This window comes from Varanus komodoensis, unplaced genomic scaffold (assembly GCF_004798865.1).
Source record: "Varanus komodoensis strain SLA01 unplaced genomic scaffold, ASM479886v1 scaffold132, whole genome shotgun sequence".
Taxonomy (NCBI): Eukaryota; Metazoa; Chordata; class Lepidosauria; order Squamata; family Varanidae; genus Varanus; species Varanus komodoensis.
The window spans coordinates 371,095-393,363 of record NW_025335381.1 but is presented as its reverse complement, the minus strand read 5'-3'; the positions used below and the strand labels follow the sequence as shown (position 1 = coordinate 393,363).

At 67.8% G+C, this 22,269-nt stretch overlaps 1 protein-coding gene across 1 annotated transcript; it reads right to left on the bottom strand.

The window, feature by feature from the left end:
- Positions 1-3,733: 3,733 nt before the first annotated feature.
- CRABP2 (cellular retinoic acid binding protein 2) lies at positions 3,734-10,582 on the bottom strand. Its single transcript, XM_044422622.1, has 4 exons — positions 10,489-10,582; positions 5,167-5,345; positions 4,835-4,951; positions 3,734-4,692 (listed from the first exon to the last, which is right to left on the bottom strand). Exons 1-4 carry the CDS (start codon positions 10,556-10,558, stop codon positions 4,642-4,644), a joined length of 417 nt encoding a protein of 138 aa, XP_044278557.1. The 5' UTR covers positions 10,559-10,582; the 3' UTR covers positions 3,734-4,641.
- Positions 10,583-22,269: the final 11,687 nt, after the last annotated feature.

Sequence of the window (22,269 nt, the reverse complement as noted above, 5' to 3'; positions counted from 1 at the left end):
GCTGCTGCGTCCCCCACCGACGCGGAGGGGGCAAGCCGGCGGTCGGAGCAGCTCGGCCAGGACAGGCTGCACTTGCAGGACAGGCTGCACCCGCGAAACCGCCGAGGAGACGCATCTTGCAGCGCGGCTTTGGCCAGGAGGGCAATTCCCGTATTTCTCTCCTGCAAAGGAGGCCCAGAGGGGTAAACATCAGCATGCAAAATGAAATGACATAATTTGGAAAGGCAATGGGAGATGATGAAACGTTTTCTGATAACAAACGTGACAATAAAGACTCAGCTCCGTGCCTAGGAGAACAGGGTGGCGTGTGCTCCTTGCTTGTGCCGGGGGGCGGGCAGGGCAGGGCAGGGCAGGGCCTGACCTGCATCCAAGCGCTTGGTCGGCACAGGATCAGGCCGTGAGGGCTGCGCACCTGCAGACGGCGGGGCTGGGTCCTCGGCACAGGGAGAACTTGCCGGTGCCGCTCTAGCTTCCCAAGACCTGCCGTCTTGTTCCTTACGAAGAACGAAGAAGAAAGGGGATCCCTTTGGGCTTTGGAGCGGTCGGTCGTGCGAACTCAGCGTTTTGGAGGCTTGCACATGTTTGCCCAGGGCGGAGGAAGGGTGAGCCGCCAAAAGGGCAAAGGCTATTTTGGGATGCATTAATAGAAGTATCACTTCCAAATCATGAGAAGTGGTAGTTCCCCCGTACTCCTAACTAGCCAGACCTCGCCTGGGATCGAGGCCACTTCCTTCCTTGATGGTCCCTCCTGTCCCTTGTGCTTGCAGTCTTTGCATTAGGCTGCAAAGTTGGGTGGGGGTGACTTTTTGCATGCAGGAAGGGGTGGGAGAAGCGAAGCTGCCCTATCAGTTTATAGGAATGGTTTGTGCTGGGGGGGGCTCTGCCCTATCAGAGCAGGGGTCTCCCTGGGGGATCACCAGCAAACGAAGGGGGGGCGCTTTTGGGGAGAAGGCAGCAGGCACCCTTTCCCCACGAGGCCTGCGCATGGCCAGCTCAGATGGGGGGCTCAGGCGCCTCGGCTCCCAACCCGGTTGCAGACTCGCCCTAAGCGAGCAGCAATGCCTCACTGCAAGCATTCGGCGAAGATTCCTGCCCCCCACCGCTGGCCGATGGTCTCCTCACCTGCATCTCCTGGAATTCGGGAAGCTTGGGCTGCGTGTGAGCAGCACTAAGCCCTGCTGCTCCGGCCTCTGGACCCAGAAGAGCCCACCTAGGCGCTTGCCTTTCGTGGCTTTGGGGTCCCAGGGAAGGGCCACGTGGGGCCCACAAGCTCCAGGATGGACCGGCCAGCCAAGGCGCAGGGATGCCCCGCGATGCTGTGTGCAGCCCCCCAGGGGGCAGTGCCGGCTCGAGAGAGACCCGTGGGGGCCAGGCGGGCTCTGGGGCTGCAGCCGGGCAGTTGCGGGACCCTGCCAAGCACCTTGAAAGCCCGAGCAGGGGACTATCCTGCCCCTTCAGCAGAAAGGGGGCGGAACCTGGAGGGCCTGTCCAGCCCCTTCTTGGCTTGCCCAAGGAACAAGCCAGCTGCCTTGGCTGGGGGTGGGGACGGGGACCAGTGGCACGGTGACCCCAAGATGCTCCGAATATGGGGGGGGGGGCAGATTTTTTGGGCTCCCTCCCCTTGCTTGGCAGGCCATTCATCAACTGCCGCTGTGAGGGCGGGAGACGGAGGCGGGCGGCGGGCGCAGCTGCCTGCCTGGCTGCAGCCTCAATAAGCGGCGGGGGGGGGGGGACAGAGGGACGTCCCTCCTTGCTGGCCTCTGACCTGCCGGGGCGCCAAGGCCGAGGGGCCCGAGGGAAGCCATCCCTGCCAGTGTGTGGCGAGACAAAGCAGGGCTGGCGAGGCGAGGCGAGGCGAGGCCTCTCTGTGCACGGGAAGGGGGTGCCTGGGGAGCCGGGAGGAGGCCGCTGCCTCCGTACCCGGGACCGCAGCAGGACACCCCCAGCGTGGTCCTCCGGCACCAGCCGGAGTGAGGCACGAAGGCACCGGAGAGGCAGGCCTGAGCGGCCGGCGGCCGCAAGCAGCTGAGGACAGGCCTGTGCCACCCGTGTGTGGCCAGGCCCGGGCAGCCCTCCAGCACACGTGGACCGGCTGGGGGGCACCGCCGTCCGCACAGTCAGGCTGGAGGCAAAGGTGAAGGTTTGGTTCCCCCACACTCGCCTGCTGGTCGTGTCCGGCTCTGGGGCCGGTGCTCATCTCCGTTTGTAAGCGGAGGAGCCAGCCTTCTCCGAAGACGCCTCCGTGGCCACGTGCCTGGCACGACTGCCCACAAGGCGCATGGAAGGAAGCCTGCTGCCTTCCCACCAAAGTGGCGCCTCTTTATCTCCCCTCATTGGCACGCTTTCAAGCTGCAAGGCTGGCAGGAGCTGGGACAACGCGGCAGCGCTCGCCTGTCACGCGGCTTTGAACAGCCGGCCTTCCCACCCATGGCGCTCACCTGCTGCACCATCACGAGAACCTGTGGATGGGCAGTGGGGCCCCCTCCGCCGGGCCTGCCGCAAAGTACGAGCAGAGGAGGACCCCCCCCCCGAGCAATGTCTTGTGCCGGGAGTGGGAGCAGGCACGGGGCAGGCCTCTGGGCAGCGTCCTCACCGGGGTGGGCGGCAAAGTGCCCACTGGACTGCCGCAGGGGCCAGAGAGGGCTGGGGGCGCCGAGCCAGCCCGCCACGCGGCTCCCCCACCGGGCAACTGCGCAGCCGGCCCCCACCTGCACGCCGGCTCTCCCGGCAAGAGGCAGCGTGGCGGGGGGGCATCTGCCGAACCGCATTCCAGGCCTGCCCTGACTTTCCAAGGAGTGGTCCAAGGATGACTTCACTCCCCGGCGAGGCTAACACAACAAACAGCCCGGGAGGAAGAATTCCGCTTTTGTTTAATCAGGCCCAGCCGCCCAGCGCGGTGGGAGAGGGACGGCAGCATTGCGGGCGCTGCCTGGCCCGGGGACTCGCGCAGCCCCCTCCGAGGCGGGCGGCGGGGCACGGGGCGCTCTCCGGGGTGGGAGGGGGAGGCAGCCGGGCCAGCCCCCCCGCCATCACCCCCTGCCCTTGCGCCCATGCCGCCCCCGGGGCCAGCCGTGCGAGGCAGACAAATTGCCGGGTTGCAGCTGGACCGCGATTCCCAGTCCTGCAAACCGTTCCAGGGAGCTCGCAGAGGAGGGCACGGGGCTTCCGCACCCTCACCTGGGGGGACTTCGGGAGGTCGCCGCAAATGAAGCCCCCGTTGAGCCAGGGAAGCCGCATCCGCCGCGACTTCCTTGACCCTGCAGACGGCAAGGAGCCAGCAACCGTTGGGGGCCAGACTCCCAGCTGAGACGGCCCTGAGGGGACGGGGGTCCGGGCCTCCCCCATGCCTGGGGAAAGGGGGCCGTTCGAGCCTCTGCTTGCAGCTGGAGTGCAAGCAAGCCCCACTTCAGCGATACCAGCCCTGCCCCCCAGGATCCCCCTAGCAAAGCCGAGGCCCTCCGGAGCAGCAGGGCTCAGCTCCCATCATCCCCAGCCAGTGGGGCTGTTGGCAGCGGGCAGAGCGCCAGGCTGGGGAAGGGTCTCTCTTCCACCCTGTGTGGGAAGTGCAGATTTGCATCTCCAGCCCGCTTGCAAACGACTGTGGTTGCAGGGTGGCGGGGCTTGCCTGTGTGGCACCAGGGTGACTCTGGGAACACACAGAGTGCATGCAGGAGGGGGAGACCGTCGAGATGGGAGACAGGTCAAGGTTTCTCATGCCACAAGACACAAGGGGTCGTTCTTAGAAGACCTTTATTAGCGAGAAGGGCGAGGGTCGGAGAGGTGGGCGCTTCGGCCAAGAGAGCCCGCCAGGCCCTGTGGGGCGTGCCAGAGGTTTGGGGGTGCGGGAGCAGAGGCGATTTTCAGACGCAGGGGTGACAAATAAATACTTTGGAAAGAACAGTCGTGGCTGCAAGAGGAGATATGAAGACGTTGGCCAGCTGTGTGTGTCTGGAGGGGGACCAGGACGTGTCTCGGCCGGAGAGCGGAAAATGCGTTTTGCCCGCACGGAAAAGGTTCCGGGGAGCAGACGACCAAAATGCCACGTGCAAGACATCCTGCGGCCCACGCCATGCTTTCTGTCCCAATTTTTTATTTCTACTTTCCTTCGGGTTGTTCGGGGGACGGGCACAAAGGCAGGGGCTTTCCCAGGACTGGAAAGGGAGGAGCGTGTGGCCAGCCGTGGGGCACTGGAGGGACAAGAGGACTAGTCCCCCCCCGGGGAGGGAGGGAGGGAGGGAGGGAGGGGGAGCCCCGGCCGAGGGCATCCCTCCCTGACCTCAGGTCTGATCCGAAATTCCGCAATTAATCTCCCGAACAAGGGAAGCCTTGACGTGTGCGCCTGTGGGGGGCGTGGGGGCATCCAAAGGACAGGGCTGGCTTTTTCCATCTGGGCCCCCAGCTGCCCCCCCCCACCTTGGAGCAGCTGTGGGGAGCCAAGCTGCTCCATGAACTCTAGCCGCACGCAGTGCCTCTGGGCATGAGCAGAGAGATGGGAGGCGGGGGAAGCGGGGGGGGGGGGTCAGGTGGCCGAGCGTCCCTTTGGCCGGACAGTGCAACAGCTAGAAGGAGTGGTGGCTTGGGGGCTCTCGCAGCCGGACCCACACACGCCTGCCTCTTCTGGTCCTCCCCACAGCAGGGCCCTCATTCCCGGACATAAACCCTCGTGCAGACGACGTCGTCCGCAGTCATGGTCTGCAAAGGAAAGGGAGGCGTCAAGTGAGGCCCAGGGAGCGAGGCCTGCCCCCGGCCGGATGCTCAGTGCTGGGGGCCGTGCCCACCCCCCGGGGGCCCTCAAGACATTCCCACCACCCCACGGAGCGGCGGGCGCCCTCACCAGGATGAGCTCCCCGTCGTTGGTCATTTCCCTGGACCAGCCGGTCTTGGGGCCGTCCCCCTTCAGCAGCCGCTGTTCACACACCATCTTGTTGCTGCTCTCCCACTTGGCCAGGCTCTGGGGGCACAACGGGGGGCGCCTCTGAGAAAAGGGGCCCCGGAACGGTCCGCAGAGCAGCCCCCGGCCCTGCCGGGGCTCCTCCGCCACCCCGTCCCCAGCCCAGCCGGCCAGTCCTGCGGGGTCGTCCATCGGCCCCCGACGGGCTCCGGGGCACAGGAGGGGGAGCCGAAAGAGGGGCTGCCTGCCCAGAGGAGCCCCGGCGCGGCCCTCACCTTGCAGGGCCTGCCGTCCACCGTCTGCTCCTCAAATTCCTCCCCGATCCGGAAGCTGATCTCCGTGGTGCGCACCGTCGTGGAGGTCTTGATGTAGAACTCCTCCCCGTCCTGCTTGATTTCCACGGCCGGCTTGGAGGCGGCGGCCACGGCGATCTTCCGCAGCATCACGTTGACGCCTGGAACGAGGTGGCGGCAGGAGGAGCCGGTGAGGACAGCCGGAGCCCCCGCCCGTCCGGGCGAGGGCCCCCGGGGGCCTCTGGCTTGCCCCTGCCCCGGGGGCGCACGCCTGAGGGCACGGCTGGGAAGGCGGGGGGCACTGGGCTCCCCCCACACAGGCCGCCGTGGCTGGGGCCACCATGCGCGCTGCCCACCGGCCAGTCCGAAGCCAAGAGAAGGCGACCGTCTGCCTGGAAGGCGCCGGCGGGACCCCCCGGACGTGTGGGGCCTCCAGCCCCCGACTCCGCACAGCCAGCGTCCTTCCGCCCCCGAGTCCTCCGTCGGGAAACTGGTTTGGGGAAGAGCTGGGTGGCACCGGCTGTCGATCCCTCGCCGGGCGAAACGCTGCTTCGCGAAAGGAGTGTCAAATCGCGCCGCCGACGTGTGCTGGCCTGCCTCTGCCACCAGCCTCTGCAAGCGGCTGGCTCAGGCGGCGTTTGTGCGCCTCCAGCCTCGCTCCACCACCTTGCGGGGAAGCATTCGCAGGACACAAAGCCACAGCTCGCCCGGCCGGACATGTTCCCCCGGGGCAGCACTCTGGCCCCACTGCCCCCAGAAAGCCAGAGGCAGGGAAAACGCTGCCCAGGAAAGGACACGCTCCGAGGGCGCCCGGTGGGAGCCAGGCAGAATGCACATGGGGGGGGGGAGTTCCTGAGCGGTGGGACCACCACTGAAGAGGCCTCAGCTTATGTGGACAGAGCCGAAGCGGCTGCGACTCCTGGGCGGCACCGCTGGGGCGAAGGGGGTGCTTACGCAGCCCAGCCCCACACGGGTTCAGGCATCCGAGGCCGACTCCAGCGCTGTGAATTGCACTTGGAAGCGTGCCAGCCAGCCCCCGCGCCATCTGCGCGCCGCTGGCTTGAGCTCCACCGGTGCTATTGCCGCACTGCAGCAGAGTGACCTGCAGGACGACGCAGAGGCAGGGCGGCTTCGGCCTTCGTGTTCGGCCGTAATGCCCCGCAGCACGGATCCCCTCTGGGGGATTTCCTGAGCCCAGGTGACACCTCCCACACTTGGGGGGCCCATGCAGGGCCCCCACCCCACCCTGCCTGGCCCAGGAAGGCGGGAGCCCGGCATCCCCCCACTCTCCCCATCCGAGACCCACGGAGAGAGGGTCACGCCCACCCGGCGGGGACTCTGCTCCCTTCCAGGGGGATCTTAATTTCGTCTCCGCTTTGCAGTGAAATGTGACGCCGCCCATCCGAGCGCTTGGCTGCCTGCCCTCCCTCCCTCCCTCCCTCCCTCCGCCACGAACCTCTCCCTCCCGCTCAGCGCGAGAGGGGCAGCAGTGCAGACCTTCGTCCACAGCAGCTCGCACAACGGAGCTGCGGGCCCGTGAGGTGCCCAGACACCCGACGCCAGCATGGGGTGCCGTTCCCAGTTCGTTTCGACTGCTCTTCGGAGAAAGAGCCACTGCTGACGGACACCTAGCGGACAGTCCCGGGCAGGGCCGCTGGCCCCCGCAGGGCCCCCGGCTCAGGAGGGCCCCTGAGCTCTAGCAACGCTCGCCCTGCTGCTCCGCGCTCTCCAGGGAGCCGCAGCGAGGGAGCACCCGGGGGCAGGGGGGCGAGCGGCACGGCGGGGGGAAGGAGGCGGCAGGAGGCGGACAGGGCCTCCGTGGCCCCACTCGGAGCCCCGACGGCACGGCCGCTCGCAGCGGCCCGGCTCCCTCCTGCGCTCGACACCTCCCCCGGGGGTCGATGTGGCCCGCAGGGGCCCCACAAGGCAAGGGGACGCCTGCGGGCTGGGACCCGCTTCCCTGCCTTCCCGCTGTGGCCGGCCCGTGGCCCCGGGTCTTGCACAAGCCAGGCTTGCACCATCGCGGCGGCTTCCCACAGGGAGGCGCGGCGGCTGCGCAGCCCTGCCCAGATCCGCAGTGATGCAACGGGCAGGCGCGAGGGGGAGCCGGCGAGGAAGGCGAGCCGGAGGGCAGCACCCGCAGGACGTGTGCGCTGGGGCCCCGCGGATCCCTCACTTCGAGGTTGCGGCTGCTAAGCCAGGGCAGGAAGCAGCGCCTCCGCACCAGCGGCTCACACACGGGCTGCCCCTCCTACCACAGTCACACTGCTCTCGTTCTTCCATTCTTCCTTGCTGGCTTGCTTTCCTTTTCTCTCTTTTTGTTCTTACAGCCCAACCTCAAACACGGACGTTGTTTTTCCTGGTCCCGCCCATAGACAGGAGCACAGTGGGAGAGTCAAAGAGCCTCACCCTTCCAGCGGGAGAAATGGGCACAAGATTTCCCTCCGAGAACAATTACTGTCACAGGAAACATTGGTGCGGAGCTGCAACCCTTCCAAGGCAAGGGTGTTGCCAAGTTTCCCCATATGAAGGTGGATTATGAGATGCGAACAGCGAGTGTCATTGTCGTAGGGGAGCAGCAAGGTTAAGGCCCTTGGTAGAAGCAGCCAAAAGAGAAAAAAAGCAGCATGCAGCGTGAGGCTTTTCAAGGGGAAAATGGGCCCCGCCGGGCCAGACTGCTTGCTCGGCCCCACCGCTCTGCCCAGCCCCTGCAAGCCAGCTGCACTCACCGCCCTCCCGGGGTCGAGAGTACAACCCACGGCAGCCATGGGGCCTCTGCAGGGCCCCCTCGCACTTGACAGCAGGAGGCATCGGGGGCGGGTTGGCGTGGGCGATGTGAGGAGAGGGGCCCAGCGGGGGCGGGCCTGCACCCACCCCACCCTTCGGGCGGCCGGTGCCCCCCGTCGTCCACAGCGGGGGCTGCCCGGCACACAGCGGGTCTGGCGGGTGGGCCAGAAGGGGGGCAGGAGACGCGGGGCCGGCGGGGCACTGAAGGCTCAGCGCCTCCGGCCTGCTTGGCATGGGTCACGTGACCCCCTGGAGCGGCCAGAAAACAGGCTTGGCTCCGCGTTCGGGGGGGGGGGGCCGAGGGCTTCCGCTTGACCACACGGGCAGTGGGATCCAGCCACACGAGGGGCAGGTTTGGCCCTTCCACTGGGCCGGCTCGCTCGCTCGCTCGCAGGCGGGTACTTTCCCCCGCCTCCTGCCACTTCCGCGGCCCCATCAGCATCTGCAGCTTTCTGCCTAGATAATTCAAATGCGGGGAGAGGGCGGCTGGGGGGGAGGGAGAGAAACACGCTGAAATATAAGCACGCGATAATTACCCTGAAATATGCTGTGCATCCCCAGTGCCCAAGCCGGGCGTCAGGCTCCGCTCAGCCGCCTCGCACTCCCTTCGCTGGGAGGGAACAAAGCCTCTCCATGCTGCAGTGAGGAGAACTGAGCCCCTTCCGAGCCCCCTGCCCCCCACGTGGGGCCTGGGGGGGCCTCTTTGCCTGGGCTTCCTTGGCCCGAGCCCAGCAGAGCGGGGGCGGGGCTCCCGCGGCCCCCAGACAAGGTGAGGGGGCTTCTCCCCGCCCGGTGTGGCCGGAGACAGGCTCCCCAGCACTGCAGGCCAGGAGCGGGAGGGCGGGCCCGCCATTGTTCCCGCAGAAGACGCCAGGGGCAAGGGGCCCTTCGGCCTTCTCACGGAGCAGGCAGGGCCCGGGACCTCCCTCCCCGCAGCTGAATCAGAGAGGCGGCAAGAAATGTCACGCTGGGGTGTGGCTCAGCCTGCCGCCCTCCGTGAGGAGAACCGCAGCGCTGGGGTTCAACGGCCCTGCTCCTTCTCCCTCCACCGTGGGCTGTGCGATCTGGAGGTGCTGCTCCCCATGGGGCAGCGGCCTGCGGGGCCCGGCCCGTGGGCCCCTGCCCCAGCCCCACTGTGCCTCTGGCACTCCCCACCTTCTGCTGACTGGAGCGCCCACAGGCGCCCAGCGGAGGGGCCCAGGAGGCGCCGGCAGCCCCGCCGGCCCCGGCCGCTCTCTGCCCGCCGGGACCGCCGCAAGTCCCTGCCCTGCGCCACCGTTTCCACGGGGAGGCCTGAGTGCGCGGCTCCCGAGGACAAAGGGGGATGGAGTGAAAACGGAGCTGCCTCCCCGGCCCATCCCCTCCCACGTGGACCGACGGCCCAGCACATTTGGGGGGCAGGGGCGCCGAGGAGGAGGCCAGGCGGAAGCGGGGCTCACAGCACTCGCCCCGCAGGGGGCAAAGGAGAGGAGGGGGGCACACGGCCACAAGCTGGGCTGACAGACACCCGGCGAGCGAGGATGCCGCGCTGGCTGACGGACAGGGGCACCCGCCGCCTCCCCAAGTACACTCCCCGCGGAGCTCTGTGGGGCGCTCCACTCCCGCATCGGCCCTCGAGGGGCAATGGGCACAGCGCCCCTCTTGGAGGGGGGGCCAGCGGCCAGCAGGCTCACCTCCCACCCGAGGGCAGAACCAAGGCAAGCGCCCAGCACCTGCTTTCCCTCTCGCCTGCTCCTGTGTCTGGACGGGGTGGCAGCAGGAGGGGCTTCTCCAGGGACGGAGGGGGAGTCAGGGGCCCTGGAGGGCTTCCCCAGGGGACTGGAAGAGGTCGCAGCCCAGCAGCCCGCCCGGGCAGCTTGCTCAGACTCACCCCCTCTGGCCAAGGCAGCGGGGTCGTTCGGGTCCGGCCCTGATCAGCCCAGCCCGGCTGGGAGCCCTCCGGCCGCACACCCGAAGCCTGGCCAGCGTGCGAGGAGGAGGCACCTGGGGGGCAGAGCCACTGGGGAGAGCGAGTGGAGCAGCAGCCCGTGGCCGGGACCTTGCCCTGCCCCACACTGGCCTGCGGGCCCCACGGCCGCGGGGAGCCCCAGGGGAAAGGGAGAGCGGCCTCTGCGCGCCCGCAGGCGAAGAGAAGGGGCGCCCGGGCAGGTAGGTCCGCAGGGCGGCGGGCGCGCGGGACGGAGCACTGCTGCAGCCCGGCCCGCCGGGAGAACCCCCTGCACGGCTGCCCACGGGACGGGCGCCCATCGCTGGACACCCGCGGCGCGCAGCGGAGAGGGCAGAGGCTGCCCCGCTCCGCCAGCGGCCTTCCTCCCGCGGGACACCCGGGCCAGGCAGCCCCGGAAGGCCCATCCTGGGCGCCCGGCGGGTGCCTGGAGAGCCCGAGCAGGAGGGGCCCCGGGCCGCGGTCGCCGCCTTCCCGGAGCGAGCCGGCGGGGCCGTGCCCCAGGCGCCTGCTCAGCCCTTCCCGGGACGGGCGCGCTCGGGGCGCGGGGGCGCGGCGGCCGAGGGACTCACCCAGCGCCTTCAGCAGCTCCTCGAAGTTCTCCGAGCTCTTCATCTTCCAGTTGCCCGAGAAGTTGGGCATCGTGGGGCTTCGCGCGGCGGGCGAGGCGACGGGGCGCCGCAGAGCGCGGAGAGGATGCTGGCGGAGGCGCGCCGGGGCAGGTGGCGGAGCGCGGCCGCCGGTCGGTTCGGCGAGCAGCGGCTGCGGGAGCAGGTGAGAGGCAGCCCGAGTCCTCCCTTCCTCCGCTGCGCCGCGCTGCGCCGCGCCGCCTGGCCCGGGGCCGGCCGCCCTCCAGCAGCCTGGCGAGGAGCAGAAGAGGGAAGCCTGAGCGCGAGAGGGGTGGCCGCCGCCGCTCTGGCTCAGCGCCCTCCCGCGCCTTCCTCTTCCCCGCCTGGTCCCTCCCCCTCCTCTGCCCCATGCCTTGGCTGGGGAGGGGCAGCCGGAGCAACACGATCCCTCCCCGCCCCCTTCCCGCCCCCTCCACCTGGACTCCCGCGCCGGACCCTCCCCGCAAAGCAGGCTGCCCCAGGCGCCCGGGCCGGTCGCCGGGCGGCTGGGCACCGCCCTGGGGCCGTGGGGCGCATCGCTGGATTGGGGACACCCCTCCAGGAGGCAGAGGGCTGCTCCCCCGGCCTTCCCCCTTCTTCCCGCACCATACCCTCGGCCTGCTCCAAGGAGCCCCTCTGCCCCCGGAATACACAACTCTGCACCTCTCCGTGCTGCCTGGGTGCCCGAGGGCAGGGCTTTTGGGGCTGAGAGACCCCCGGGGTTCCCCGGGCTGCAGCGTGTGGCCCTTTGCCCACTAAAGCACTTGCCAGAAGAACAACGGCTGCAATTAAGGTGCTGCGCGAGGCTGCCCTTCCACACGTGCAGCCGAGCATCCGTGTGCCGTTGGCTCTCGAGGCGGCGCCAAGCCCCGGTTCTTCTTTCTGCACAGCGGTGACTAACTGAAGCTTGGGACCGGCTCCATTCTGCGTCAGCCCCAAGGAATTACGAGCAAAGAAGTCAAACAATGGTCATTAGGCAACATTTTGTGGGGGAAGTCCTCAGAGCACAATGGATCGGAGTACACGCTTGTGACACCCAGCAGGGATCCTGCTCCCGGGGGACGTGGTGCCGTTGGAGCTCCACCCGGCTCCGAAGGTGCGCAAACTGACGCGCTCAGCCCGGACAGAGCAGGGGCGGCTCAGCCTTGTGCTCCGGCTCACGGCAGACGACCGCCTGGAGGAGCCCCCGGGCTTGGCTCTCCAGAGCCACGTCTGCGTTGCCTGGCTGCCTGGCCGCACAGGGCTCCAGCCACGTCCCCCACCAGCCCTTCCAGGCAGGCAGCGGCTCTGCTCACGGAGATTTGATCCTGTCTTCTCCCTCACCTCAGGCCTGCACTAAAAATAAGCAGCTCTCCCAGGAGGCCGTTCCTGGCTGGAGCTCCTCCGAAGGGGCAGCAAGAGAGCTCACCTCCCTCCAAGCACCCCAGACAGGTGAGGGGTCAGAGGAGGAGCGACCCCAGCTGGGGAGGCTACCTTTTTCCTTCCAGGAGCGGTTCTGCGGCACCGCCGTGTCCCGTCCCCGGGGAGGAAATGGAGCCTCTCCCTCAACCGCAGCCTCCACGTTCCCAGCGGAGGGACCAGTCCTCCCCACCCAGCTCAGGGTTCGCTCTGCCTAGGAACCCCCTACCAGAGGCCCTCGTGTGGAAGAGCAGCCTTGGGGAAGAACCGCCCTGGCCCGAAGAGGGGCCTGCACTCCTCTGGCCCCGATCCAGCAACATGCAACCCTGCGGGCAGAGGAAGGGGTGCCCTGTGGCAGGAGCCCCCCACTCCCCACTGCAGTCGCTCCCCTTCAGTCGCCACGCCAGCCAAGACCTGACGCAGACCCACTGTGCTCACTGGGGGGATGGTCCGGGCGACCCGCACCAGTAACTGCAGGCCAGGAAGCAGAAGGTACGCGGCCCTGGCTGGATGCCTTGCGGCCCACCGGCCGAGCTGGGCCTGGCCAGGCCCTTCTGCAGAGAGCAAAGAGAAAGAGAATGCTCCGTGCTGTCGGCCGGGCGATGTTTAGCTTGGCTCCAGACTCGGACAAAGTAAGAAGATCAGCTGCTAATGCTGGAGATGATTGAGGGAGAGGGAGAGGGGGAAAGAGGGAGAGAGCGCGCCTCTGAAGAATCAGGGCCCTCCTGCCGCAAGATCAACTATTATTGTTATCTTTGGGCCTCTTCCAGCACTTGCCCAGCTGGAAGGGGAAAGGGCCGAGTGGCCCCTCGCCGGGCCTTGAAGTGGCCCATCCTCCCACCCACCCAGCGAGAGGACCACGCAGGCCCCGCGGCTGCTCCGCCGCAGCTCCCGCCCCGCTGCCCTGTGATGCCCAGCTTTGCGGGGTGCAAGAGCACCTCCCTCCAGGAAGGGCCGCGAGAAGCCCCGCCAGGCCAACGGTCCCTGGAGCGGGTTGGGGGGCTCGCTGCCCCGCCTGCCTCGGCCAGCTTCAAGGCACCGCCCGCCCTGCTTGCTCGGGGTCCTCCCCCACCCTGCGTGCCTGACGGGGCAAGCAGTGGCCCAGAAGCCCCCCAGGAAGAAGGGTGGGGGCAGTGCTCCCCACCTGCCCTGCACCCGAGGCCCCTCTGCCTCCCAGCCTCAGGACTGCGGCTGCCCCAGGAGGCACCGCACGCCGTGCAGGGGACTGGACACCCCTTCTGCGCCCCAAGATGCTTCCAGCTGGCAAGGATCCCTGTGCTGACCTGAGCCCCACGGCTGACGATGTTCGCGGCTTCCCCTCTGTGCACACCTGCCTGGCAGCCCCACCAGCCAAGGAGTGCCCCCCCACACACACACAGCACAGGTGGGGAACACACACGGCCCCATCCCTGCTGCTCAAACAGTTCCTCACAGCCACACTCCGGCGGCCCGGCCGGGAGGAGCCCCGCCAGCCCCCAATCCCGTTCGAGCCTGCGACTCCCGCCGTCACGGCAGCCCGCCAGGCAACACACGCAGGGCGCGTGCAACAGCCCGGGGGTCGCCCCATTCAGGCCAGTGTGGTTCCCCCCTTCGAAGAGCCCTTAAAGCCACCCCCCGGGGCATTATGGGAAGGCGATCCTGCTGGGAGAGGCTGCGGGCGGGAGAAGGAGCAGAACCGACTACGGGAGCCGCAGCCTCGAATTGGGAAGCGCTGAGCCGGGCAGCCATGGATCAGATGTTTCGTGGGGCTTGTGTTCATCGGGTCACCGTGACTCAGAGAGGACTTGACGGCACGTGACAGCAAAACGGGCCACTGATGCAGATCTCTGGCTGGCACCCTAAGGAGAGAGGCTACTTCTTGCCCTGGCTGCCTCCCAGGGACGGTGTCCCCGGCCTGGAGAACACCTTTGCTGTGCTTCCAGGAGCTTAATGTGCATTAACGGAGTGGCTCTGCAGAGTTCTGGCACAGCCTGTTGTAACAACACGCTTAAATCCTGGGTCTAGACAGACCTCAATCCTGCACAGAGCCCAAAGATTTCCTGGCCTACCTGTTAGATAAATTACAGGCCTCTTTCCCTTTGTGCCTGTGCAGTCGGGGCAGAAGCAGAGACGGCTTTGCCATGGAAGCACTTTAAACAAAGACTAAACACATCCCCTTGGCGCGAGCCCCGAATGGAGACGTCTTCCAGGACCGGTCTCCTCAAATCCTGCGGCTTCCTTCACTGGGGGTGTGGAGAGCTGCACCGTGCCCCCCGGATCCATGGCCGGGGGATCCAGGCGCCCCAGAGCACCGTGCCTGGCCTGGGCTCAGCCTCTGCAGGCAGGGAGCACCAGCCTGCCAGCCTCTGCAACCGGCAGCCCCGCAGCCCCCGAACCCATTTCCAGGGCTCATGTTTCGCACTGCCCCGGCAGAGGAGAGGCATGCTGAGCGGCGGCGAGGATGCCAGCGGGCACGCAGAAGGCCGTGCCCGCACTGGTGCCGGGTCCCGGGGCTTGCCTCCAACCGAGGCAATGAAAGCTGCTGTTGACTCGGAAGAGCTCTTCTTAGAAAGACTCCAGCTGACTTCTGCACACCCTTTCGGCTTTTTTAAACCCTCTGGGAGAGAAGCGAGGTTCACGCCTTCCATATTAGCCCTCTGCCCTGGCCACCCCCTCCATGTTTTGGGCTTGGCTGCCCCAGAAGCTTTTTTTGGCTCACGGTGAGGTGTTTTCACTGTCCGGTTCCAGTTCCCCCGGGAAAGGTGCTTACCTACAGCACGGCGGGCTCAGTCATCACGCAGAAGGAAGAGGAGGCATCCACGGCGAGGCGGTGCAGGGCAGATGGCCGCCGGGCCCAGCCAGCCAGCCAGCCAGCCCAGCTCAGCCCAGCCGCCACCAGCTGCCGAAGGGGGGAGGCGGCCGGGCTGGGCCACGTGCCCCAAAAGGCAAGGAGCGGCCGCGGCAGCATGGGCCGCTTGGCAGGCGGTTCCCCAGCTCCAGTTTCACGCTTCTCCCTGCAGCTTTTCCTCGGAGCAAAGGGGTTCCCACGATGGCCGTCACCGGCGGCCCAGCTGCTCTTCTCATAGCCCAGCAGGAGGGGCAGGTCGCCCTCACCCTGCCTGGGGGCCGAGCCCACCCTGGGCTGCCCGGGCCCACGCCTCCCCTCCAGCACTGCAGATGTGCGGCCACCCCAAGGAGGTCCCTTTCCGGTCGCTCCCAACAGCTGCACGGCTCGGCACCCGCGGCCAAGGCGCACACGGCAGCCCCGACAGCTGCAGAAAGGGCTCCTTCGAAACACTGGGGGGGGGGGGGGGGGGGGGGGGCAGCCCCGAGTCCAGAACACGGAAGTGCCTCTGTGCACGGTCAGACGGCCCCTATGTGGCCCGAACGGAGTGCCGCAAGTGGAGCCAGGCCGAGGCGTCCCCTTCCCACGGGACCCCTGAGATGGGGGCTCCAAACCTGCTGCCCCCGACCAGGACGAGGCCAGTTTCGGCCTCAGCCAGGAGTGCCGTGGAGTGACTGGCCCAGAAGACCTTCCTCGGGCCCCGCTGGGCTCTTCCCGCTCCACGAAGGAAGGCTGGGGCCTTGGAAGGAGGTCGACGGTGGATGCACCCCGCCTGCGCAACCGCCGGCCTGCTGGGGACTTCCGAGGAGTGGGACGCCCGGCGGCAGTCCCGGGGCCTCCCTGCTACGCGGGCTGAGTGGGAAGGGGCAGGCTAGGCAGGAGTGGGTGCCCAAAAGCGGGTCTGGGGAGCCCCCGTCGCTCCTCTGGCCCCTGCTGACCGTCTCGCCCCATCCGGCCCATGCATCCTGGTTCCCTTCCACCCAGGCAGTGGGTGGGCAGGGGCATCCAGCGCCCAGAGTGCCCAGGGCGAGGCGCACCGCCTGCCCACAGCTCACTGCAGCCTCTCCCACATCGGCAGGAAGAGCGGGGGCTCAGAGCAGCCGTTATCCTGCAGGCATCGAGGCAAAGGCCCAAACACCGGCCCCGGGGTGCGATGCGTGCTGCGATTGGCACGTCCGAAGCCCCAGATCCTCCATGTGCAAATGATTAGATGCACACCGGCGGGCTTCATCCCACTCATCGGTTCCAGTCGGGAGGACGGCCTTTCCCAGAGCCTCGCAGAGCGCCTCTGGGATGGATTTGAGCGGAGGCTGTGGAGGGCACATGGGGAGGAGACAAGGGGGCCGGTGGGGCAGTCCGGGGGCAAGTCCTGGGCACCCTCAGGGTCGGGTCCCCCGATCCACAGCTGAAGGCGGCACCCGGAGGGGAAGAGAGCGAGGCCCCTGTGCTCGGAGTGCCGGCCTGGCTGGGGCGGCTGCCGCAACCATCCCAGTCTGGTCCAGAGCAAGGAGGTCTTGAGGCCTCACGCAGGTCCGGGGAGGCCTCCTGCCACCAGACCTCCGGGCCGCCCGGGCCATTTCCTCGGAGGCCCGTCCCTATCAGGAAGGGAAAGGGGTGTAGCCTGTGGCCCCCGCCCAGCCAAGCTGCCCTCCAGAGTGAGGGTGGCCGTCCGTGCGGGAGACGCCCTCGGCCACGTGGCCTCCTGGGCCCGGGGCGGCAGCGCGGCCGGACTCCTCGCTGACCGAGCGGGGGCTGGCCGCCCTGCTCCGGGTGGGCTCTGCTGGGCCTTTGATCCCCCACCCCAGTTCTGCACCGAGGACAGGAAGGCAAGAGGGGCTCCCGGCCACGCGGGCAGGAGGCAAACCCGCACATATGGATCAAATTTGCTCTTGGGTCAGGAGACGCTTTGCACAACATTCCTTCCTCCTTCCCCCATTTCCCATCCTCCTCCTCCTCCCCCTCCTCCCCCCTCCCTGAGCTCTCCTGCCCCTCCTAGTTATTCACGGCCGGCCAGTTGGGCCCTGCAGAGCTGCTCTCTCCACTGGGAGGAAAGCGCCCCGAGCAGGGAAGGACGGCAAGGCGGGTCAGCCAGAGGCTGGGAAGAGGCGGCGGCGGAGTCCACGGGGGGGGGGGGCTAGAGGGGCGCAGCCCCAGCCGCTCGCTTTGCTTTGGGGAGCCTGCTCCGGCACAGCCATTCCCACAACGACGTTTTCCCGGAGCTTCTGCTTTGCCCTGGAGCCCACTGCGTTCCCTCGGCCAGCGCCCGGCCACGTGCAGAGGAGCAGGGAAAGGGCCAAAGGGCTCCGGCCGCGGCACCGTTCTTCCACTTCAGAGATTGCCAGAGCCTTTGTGCAGGACCAGCCAAGGGCGACGGCCAGGGGAAGCATGGCACGGCCGGGGGCTCTCTGTGGACCGGGGGGAGCAAGGCCGGGGGGAGCAGCCCCAGCCCAGCACCTGCCCCGCTTGGCTGGATTGGCCCCTGCAGGAGCTGAGTGCTGCGGGGCTCTCCCCCCCACTGGCGCTGCCGGGCGCAGCCAGCCCGTGCAGCTGAAGCTGAGGCTCGGGAGCGTGGCTGCGGGAATGTGCCACATCATGTTTTCCTGGATTTCCACACTCTGCTCCAGGAGGGGAAATGCAGGGCAGATGGCTGGGCCCACAACCAGCTCCGCGTCACCAGGGCCAGAGTGAGATCAGCGCACGGCGTGGGAAGGGCCACTCCCAGCCCAGCTGGATCCGGGCCGGCCCGGCGGCGAGGCTGAGGCGCTGGGAGAGGGCCTGGCAGAAGGAAGGCGGGGGACACCGCAGGGGGTCCACTCTGCCCGCAGGGCCATTCCGGCCGGCACCTCTGGAGCCCCTGGAAACCCGGGAGAGCCCCTTCCGGGCTGGGTCTCAGCTGCTCTGCCACACCCCAGGCCGGGACGTCCCTCTTGCTGCCACTGCCACTCCGGGGGCTCCGCTCCTGGCGACAAAGGTGGTGTGCTGCGCCGGCACCCGGTCCCCCAGGCCGGGCCAGGCAGGGTGGCCTCCGCGCCACTCAGGGCCCCGTGCGTGACGGCAGGGCCGTGCATGCCCAGACGGGGCCTGCGCTCACCCACACGGCAAGTGTGGCAGGATGCGTCACCTGGGCCTCTGGGGAGACGGCGGCGGCGGCGGCGGGCCAGGGCAGGCTCACACACCTGTCGCGGCTTGTGGCAGTGCGGCCTGCTGGCACTTGTGCCTGATTCGGTTTGACCTGCCGAGCGACTGTCAGGCGTCCCGGAGCGGGACGGGGGCGGAAGTGGCTCAGAGGTGCCCCACGAGCGCTCCAGACCCGCACGTCCTGGCGCGGATCCTCGGGATGGCAGGCCTGGCGTGGGGCACCAGAAGAGGAGCGGAAGAGGCTCTCTCCGTGGTCCCTACTGACAGCCAGCAGGGCCCCACCGGCTACCACGGTGCCCAGAAGCTGGGGAGAAGCCCCCCGGCTCCTTTCAGCCCCCCACAACAAAGCCGAGCCGGCTGGGGCGGAGGGGCCACCCGCGGGCCCCTTCACCTCATTAGGAAAGGCTCGTCTACCATCTGCCGACAAGATGGGGCCGGCCAGGCCTGGTTCCAATTTCCAAAGACATAAAAACTTTTAACGATTGGACATTTATATAACCTGGATTGTAAACCTTCAAGATTTAATTGGCTCCAAATTGAGGCCAGACGCAAAAGTTTGAGCCCAGCCCCTTCCTCTCCTCCCTCCAGCTTTAATGTCTTTCCACCCCATCCCCCTAAATACCCACAACCCTTGGGAAAGGCCCCCACCCCCAGCTCCATCCCTCCTCTCTGGTCCTTGTTCACAAGACATTCCTTCTTTGTAGTTTAATGAGGGTCTACTTGTACGGCAACAAGGAAGGTTTTATGTTACACAAAGGAAGGACCCCGCTGCCCCCAAACCTTGCCTCCTGGATTAAGTGGACAGTCCCCCAGCCCCAGCCCTAGCCCCAGCCCCAGCGCCTTCTCAGCAACCCTTCCCCTCCTGCCCCCCGGGCTCAGGCAGGCACGGCAGACGGATCACATCACAGAGGCCAGGAGCCGGTGAGGGCGAGGGGGGGCACGGCTTAATGTGGGCAGGGGAGGGGGCAGGGAGCGATCCGCGAGCAAGCGCCACCCCAGGAGGGCTGCAGGCCCCCCACGGGCCCTGGCCGGGGCTCGGAGGAGCCGGGTTGCCGCAAGCAGGACCACCGCCCCCTTCACACTTGCCCTTTTAAAGCGTTCGAAGGGCTCCCTTCAAGCCAGGGCTGCGCCGCAACATGAATGGCTCACACCGAGGTTGGAAAGGCGGCCCTGGCGGGGGAGAATGCCGGTCTCAGCCGGGGTGGGGGCTCTCTGATGCTCTTCCCCGGCCCAGTCAGACCCCAAGCCGATGACCACACAGCCTTGGCCAAGCCGAGCACGAGAGAAGCCGAGGGCGGGACCCCCAGACCAGGGCCCTGGGTGCCTTTCGGGGCTGGCTGGCAACGGGCGTGACACGGCCAGCAGGAGTGTTCCACGGGGGGATCTTGGGGGGGATGTTTTTATCCACAAAGGGCCCCTGGATCCACGGGGCACTTGCTCTTCAGGAACAGAAGAGCCGGAAAGGCTCCAGTGTGGGACTGGGAACAGAAAGGGCCACTTCCTTGTGGCCAATGGACTACAGAGGCCAACGGGCCAGTCGCTGACTCTCAGCCTAGCCGACATCACAGCCCCGTTGTGAGAATCCGCCAAGGACCACACGCAGTTGGGGCTCCCCGCAGGCAAAGGCACAGCAAGGGCTCCAGTGGGGCAGCCCTCCCGGCCCCCAGGCAGGGTCCCCTCTGCCTCTGGGCAAGGCCCCCGCCTGGAGAACCGCGGTGTCCACAGCCGGGGTGCAGAGACCCCGCACAAGCCCCCGTCCCAGCCCCAGCGACAGACCTTCTCCCAAGGGCATCTGGCTGGCCGGCCGGCTCTGACCTGCGGCTGACCCGGCCCAGGAAGGAAAAAGCACCGAAGAAGAATTTGTGCTGGGCAGCGTGCCTCGTCCTGAGCACCCTGGGCATTTGGGACAATTCCCGGGGAAACAGACAGCGCTCCATGGCAGAGGCCCAGCTCCATCCCACACGCCGGGGGCAGGGGGCTCTGCAGGCAGCGGCGGAGAAGGAGCCTGTTGCTGTGAGCCCCAGGCAGAGGCTGCCCTTGCCGCTGGCATGGTGCGCTCGCCCCGCTTGGTGAGCGGGGGAAGACGGGGTGCGGAGGCCCCCCAGTGAGGCGACCTGCGGGTGAAGAAGGCGGCGGCGGCGGAGGAGGAGGAGCTGATGTGCCCAAGCTGCTCCCCACCACAGCCTGAAATGCAGGCTGACCCAGCCGGAGCCTCCGGGCCACCTACAGCATCCCCTTGGTGGGGTGTCCCCGGCACGAGCTGCGTACCGCTTAAGCAAAAGGACGGGGCCCTGCCCCAGGAGCCTGCTATCAGCGTTCCCGCCGTCTTAGTCCACATCGGCAGCCTGTCCCTCGGCCATTCCTCTTCCTCTGCCTCACTCTGAAGCGGCTTCTGCTCCCCACAAAGATGTCGAGCCGGGAGCAGAGCGAGCCGCAGTGGGGCACGGGGGGCGGGAAGCGAGTCCCCCAGAGGACTCCTCCTCCCCCCCCTCCTCCTCCTCCTCCTCCAAGGCGGCGGCGAGAGATGCACACGATGGATTTATGGCGTGCCGGCAGTCGCGCGCGCGCGCCCGTCGTCCTCTCCATTCTCCCGAACGGACGGGGAGCTGCCAAAGGGCTGAGTCAGCACAGCGCCTTCCCTCGGTCTTCCAGGCCAGCTGAAAAACACGCCTTTTCGGAAAACAAAACTGGAGGGGCTGCGCACGCCCCCCTGCCAGGACGGAGGGGTGGGGAGCCGGCTGGGGCAGCGCGAGCGCCTGCAGCTGTTGCTGAAGCACGGGGAGCGGCTCGCTCTGGAAACCGGAGACGCGGACACGGCCCACGGCCGGGAAAGCAAATTTGGGGTGCCCCCAATGTGAACCAGCTTGGTGCAGGGGGGGGGGGGGGGCTGCTTCTAGCCAGGTAGGGGGCAGACACGGCTGCCTGCAAGCTCCTGCTGTGAGACCCCCGCAGCCCAAAATCAACCTCCAGGGGGCCTTCGGAATGGCTGGCTCTTGGGACAGGCCCAGCCTCACCTCCCCGCCAAGGCAGCTGCGACCGGGGCAGTGATAGAGCCCTTGCCATGGCTGCCGGGAGCGGCCAAGCCCCCCGCACCGTAATTCATCCCACATGCCACAAGCCTGGCCTGCCAGAATCAGAATTTCTCCTGGGCCCTCGGCGCGATCCCAGGCGGCTCCGGTTGCGTGGGGGAAGGGGGGCGCGAGCGGGGCACAGACCCCCTCACCTGCACCCCTGGGCTGGCCTCGCTCGAACCCAGGAGTGCCCGGGGAGGGCACCCCCATGAGCAATCAGCACTTTGCCTGGCGAAGCGGAAGGAAGGCCTGCACGGCGAGGTGAAGCCGCAGTGGCACCTGGGAGAGGCAGTGGCTTCCAGCCCTGGCCCTCCGCCTGGGAACGCCGTCTCTGTCCGTGTTTCACCAGCCATTTCCCGGCAGGGAGCATGAGCGGACAGGACGCCTGGCATGGCAGGCCGGTGCCCTCCAGCCTGGGAGCTCGGCCAGTGCCCTCCAGGCATGTTCAGAAGCACCCAGCCAGTCTTCTGGCAGCTCTTCGAGACGGGAGGGGAAGAGATGCCCCGCACTGGGGGCCACATGCCTTCAGATTTGGACCCTGAGCTGGAGCTGCCCCAGCCAGGCTCCTTGGCCGGCCCCGTGAAGCCAGCCCAGCCCGGGGAGCCACGCAGACTGCTCCGAGGCAGCGGCAGTGATGCCCACGGGCGAGCAAAGGGCCCCAGGATGGCTGCACGAGGCACAAAGAGCACAGCAGAAGCCGCGGAGGGCAAGTGCCTCAGGCTCCTGTAACTGCAGAGACCTGCGCAGAATGCAATTCCGGAGGGGCCCCCGGAGAGCCCCCTCCACGCAGTAGAGAGCCCACGGCACCCCAGGCCCTGCGGGGGCTGAGCGGATGCAGCGCCTCTTGCAGGAGAAATCAGCTTTTTGGCCGCTTAGCGGGGCCCACGGGCAGAGCCCTCCTGAGCCAGCCCAAGGGACAGGCCCGTGGCTGACCAGGGGTCCCCCTCCCCACCCTTAGGGGAAAACCTTTAGCCAGCTCCGCAGCACCCCCCAAATCCCGCCATCCCCGGCGGACTCAAGGCTGGACGGGGGGGGAGCAAAGCGGCCGCTTCTGCTTCCTGGAGCCCAGCAGCCTCGGCCTCCAGCGGCCTCTGGTGGCAAGGACAGCCCTGCACTCCTGCCGCATCCGTCCTCCCAAACCCACCTGGGCCGGACCCCCGTCCTCTCCAGGCCCAGTGCTGCGCGGGGGCGAGGGGCTCCGTGGCCACACCTGCTCTTCCGGCCCACTGCTAGGGAAGCGGGTCCCACGTGTGCCCACGCAGAGGGCGCGGGCTCCAGCAGCGGGACAAGGGGCTGGCAGCTCCTCCCGGGCTG

Bases quoted from the DNA above. Each gene is read 5' to 3' on its own strand.
- CRABP2 (XM_044422622.1), bottom strand. From the start codon at position 10,558: ATGCCCAACTTCTCGGGCAACTGGAAGATGAAGAGCTCGGAGAACTTC. The intron at 5,346-10,488 runs GTGAGTCCCTCG...ACCTCGTTCCAG, and splicing joins GGAGCTGCTGAAGGCGCTGG to GCGTCAACGTGATGCTGCGG. The intron at 4,952-5,166 runs GTGAGGGCCGCG...TTGTGCCCCCAG, and splicing joins TGGACGGCAGGCCCTGCAAG to AGCCTGGCCAAGTGGGAGAG.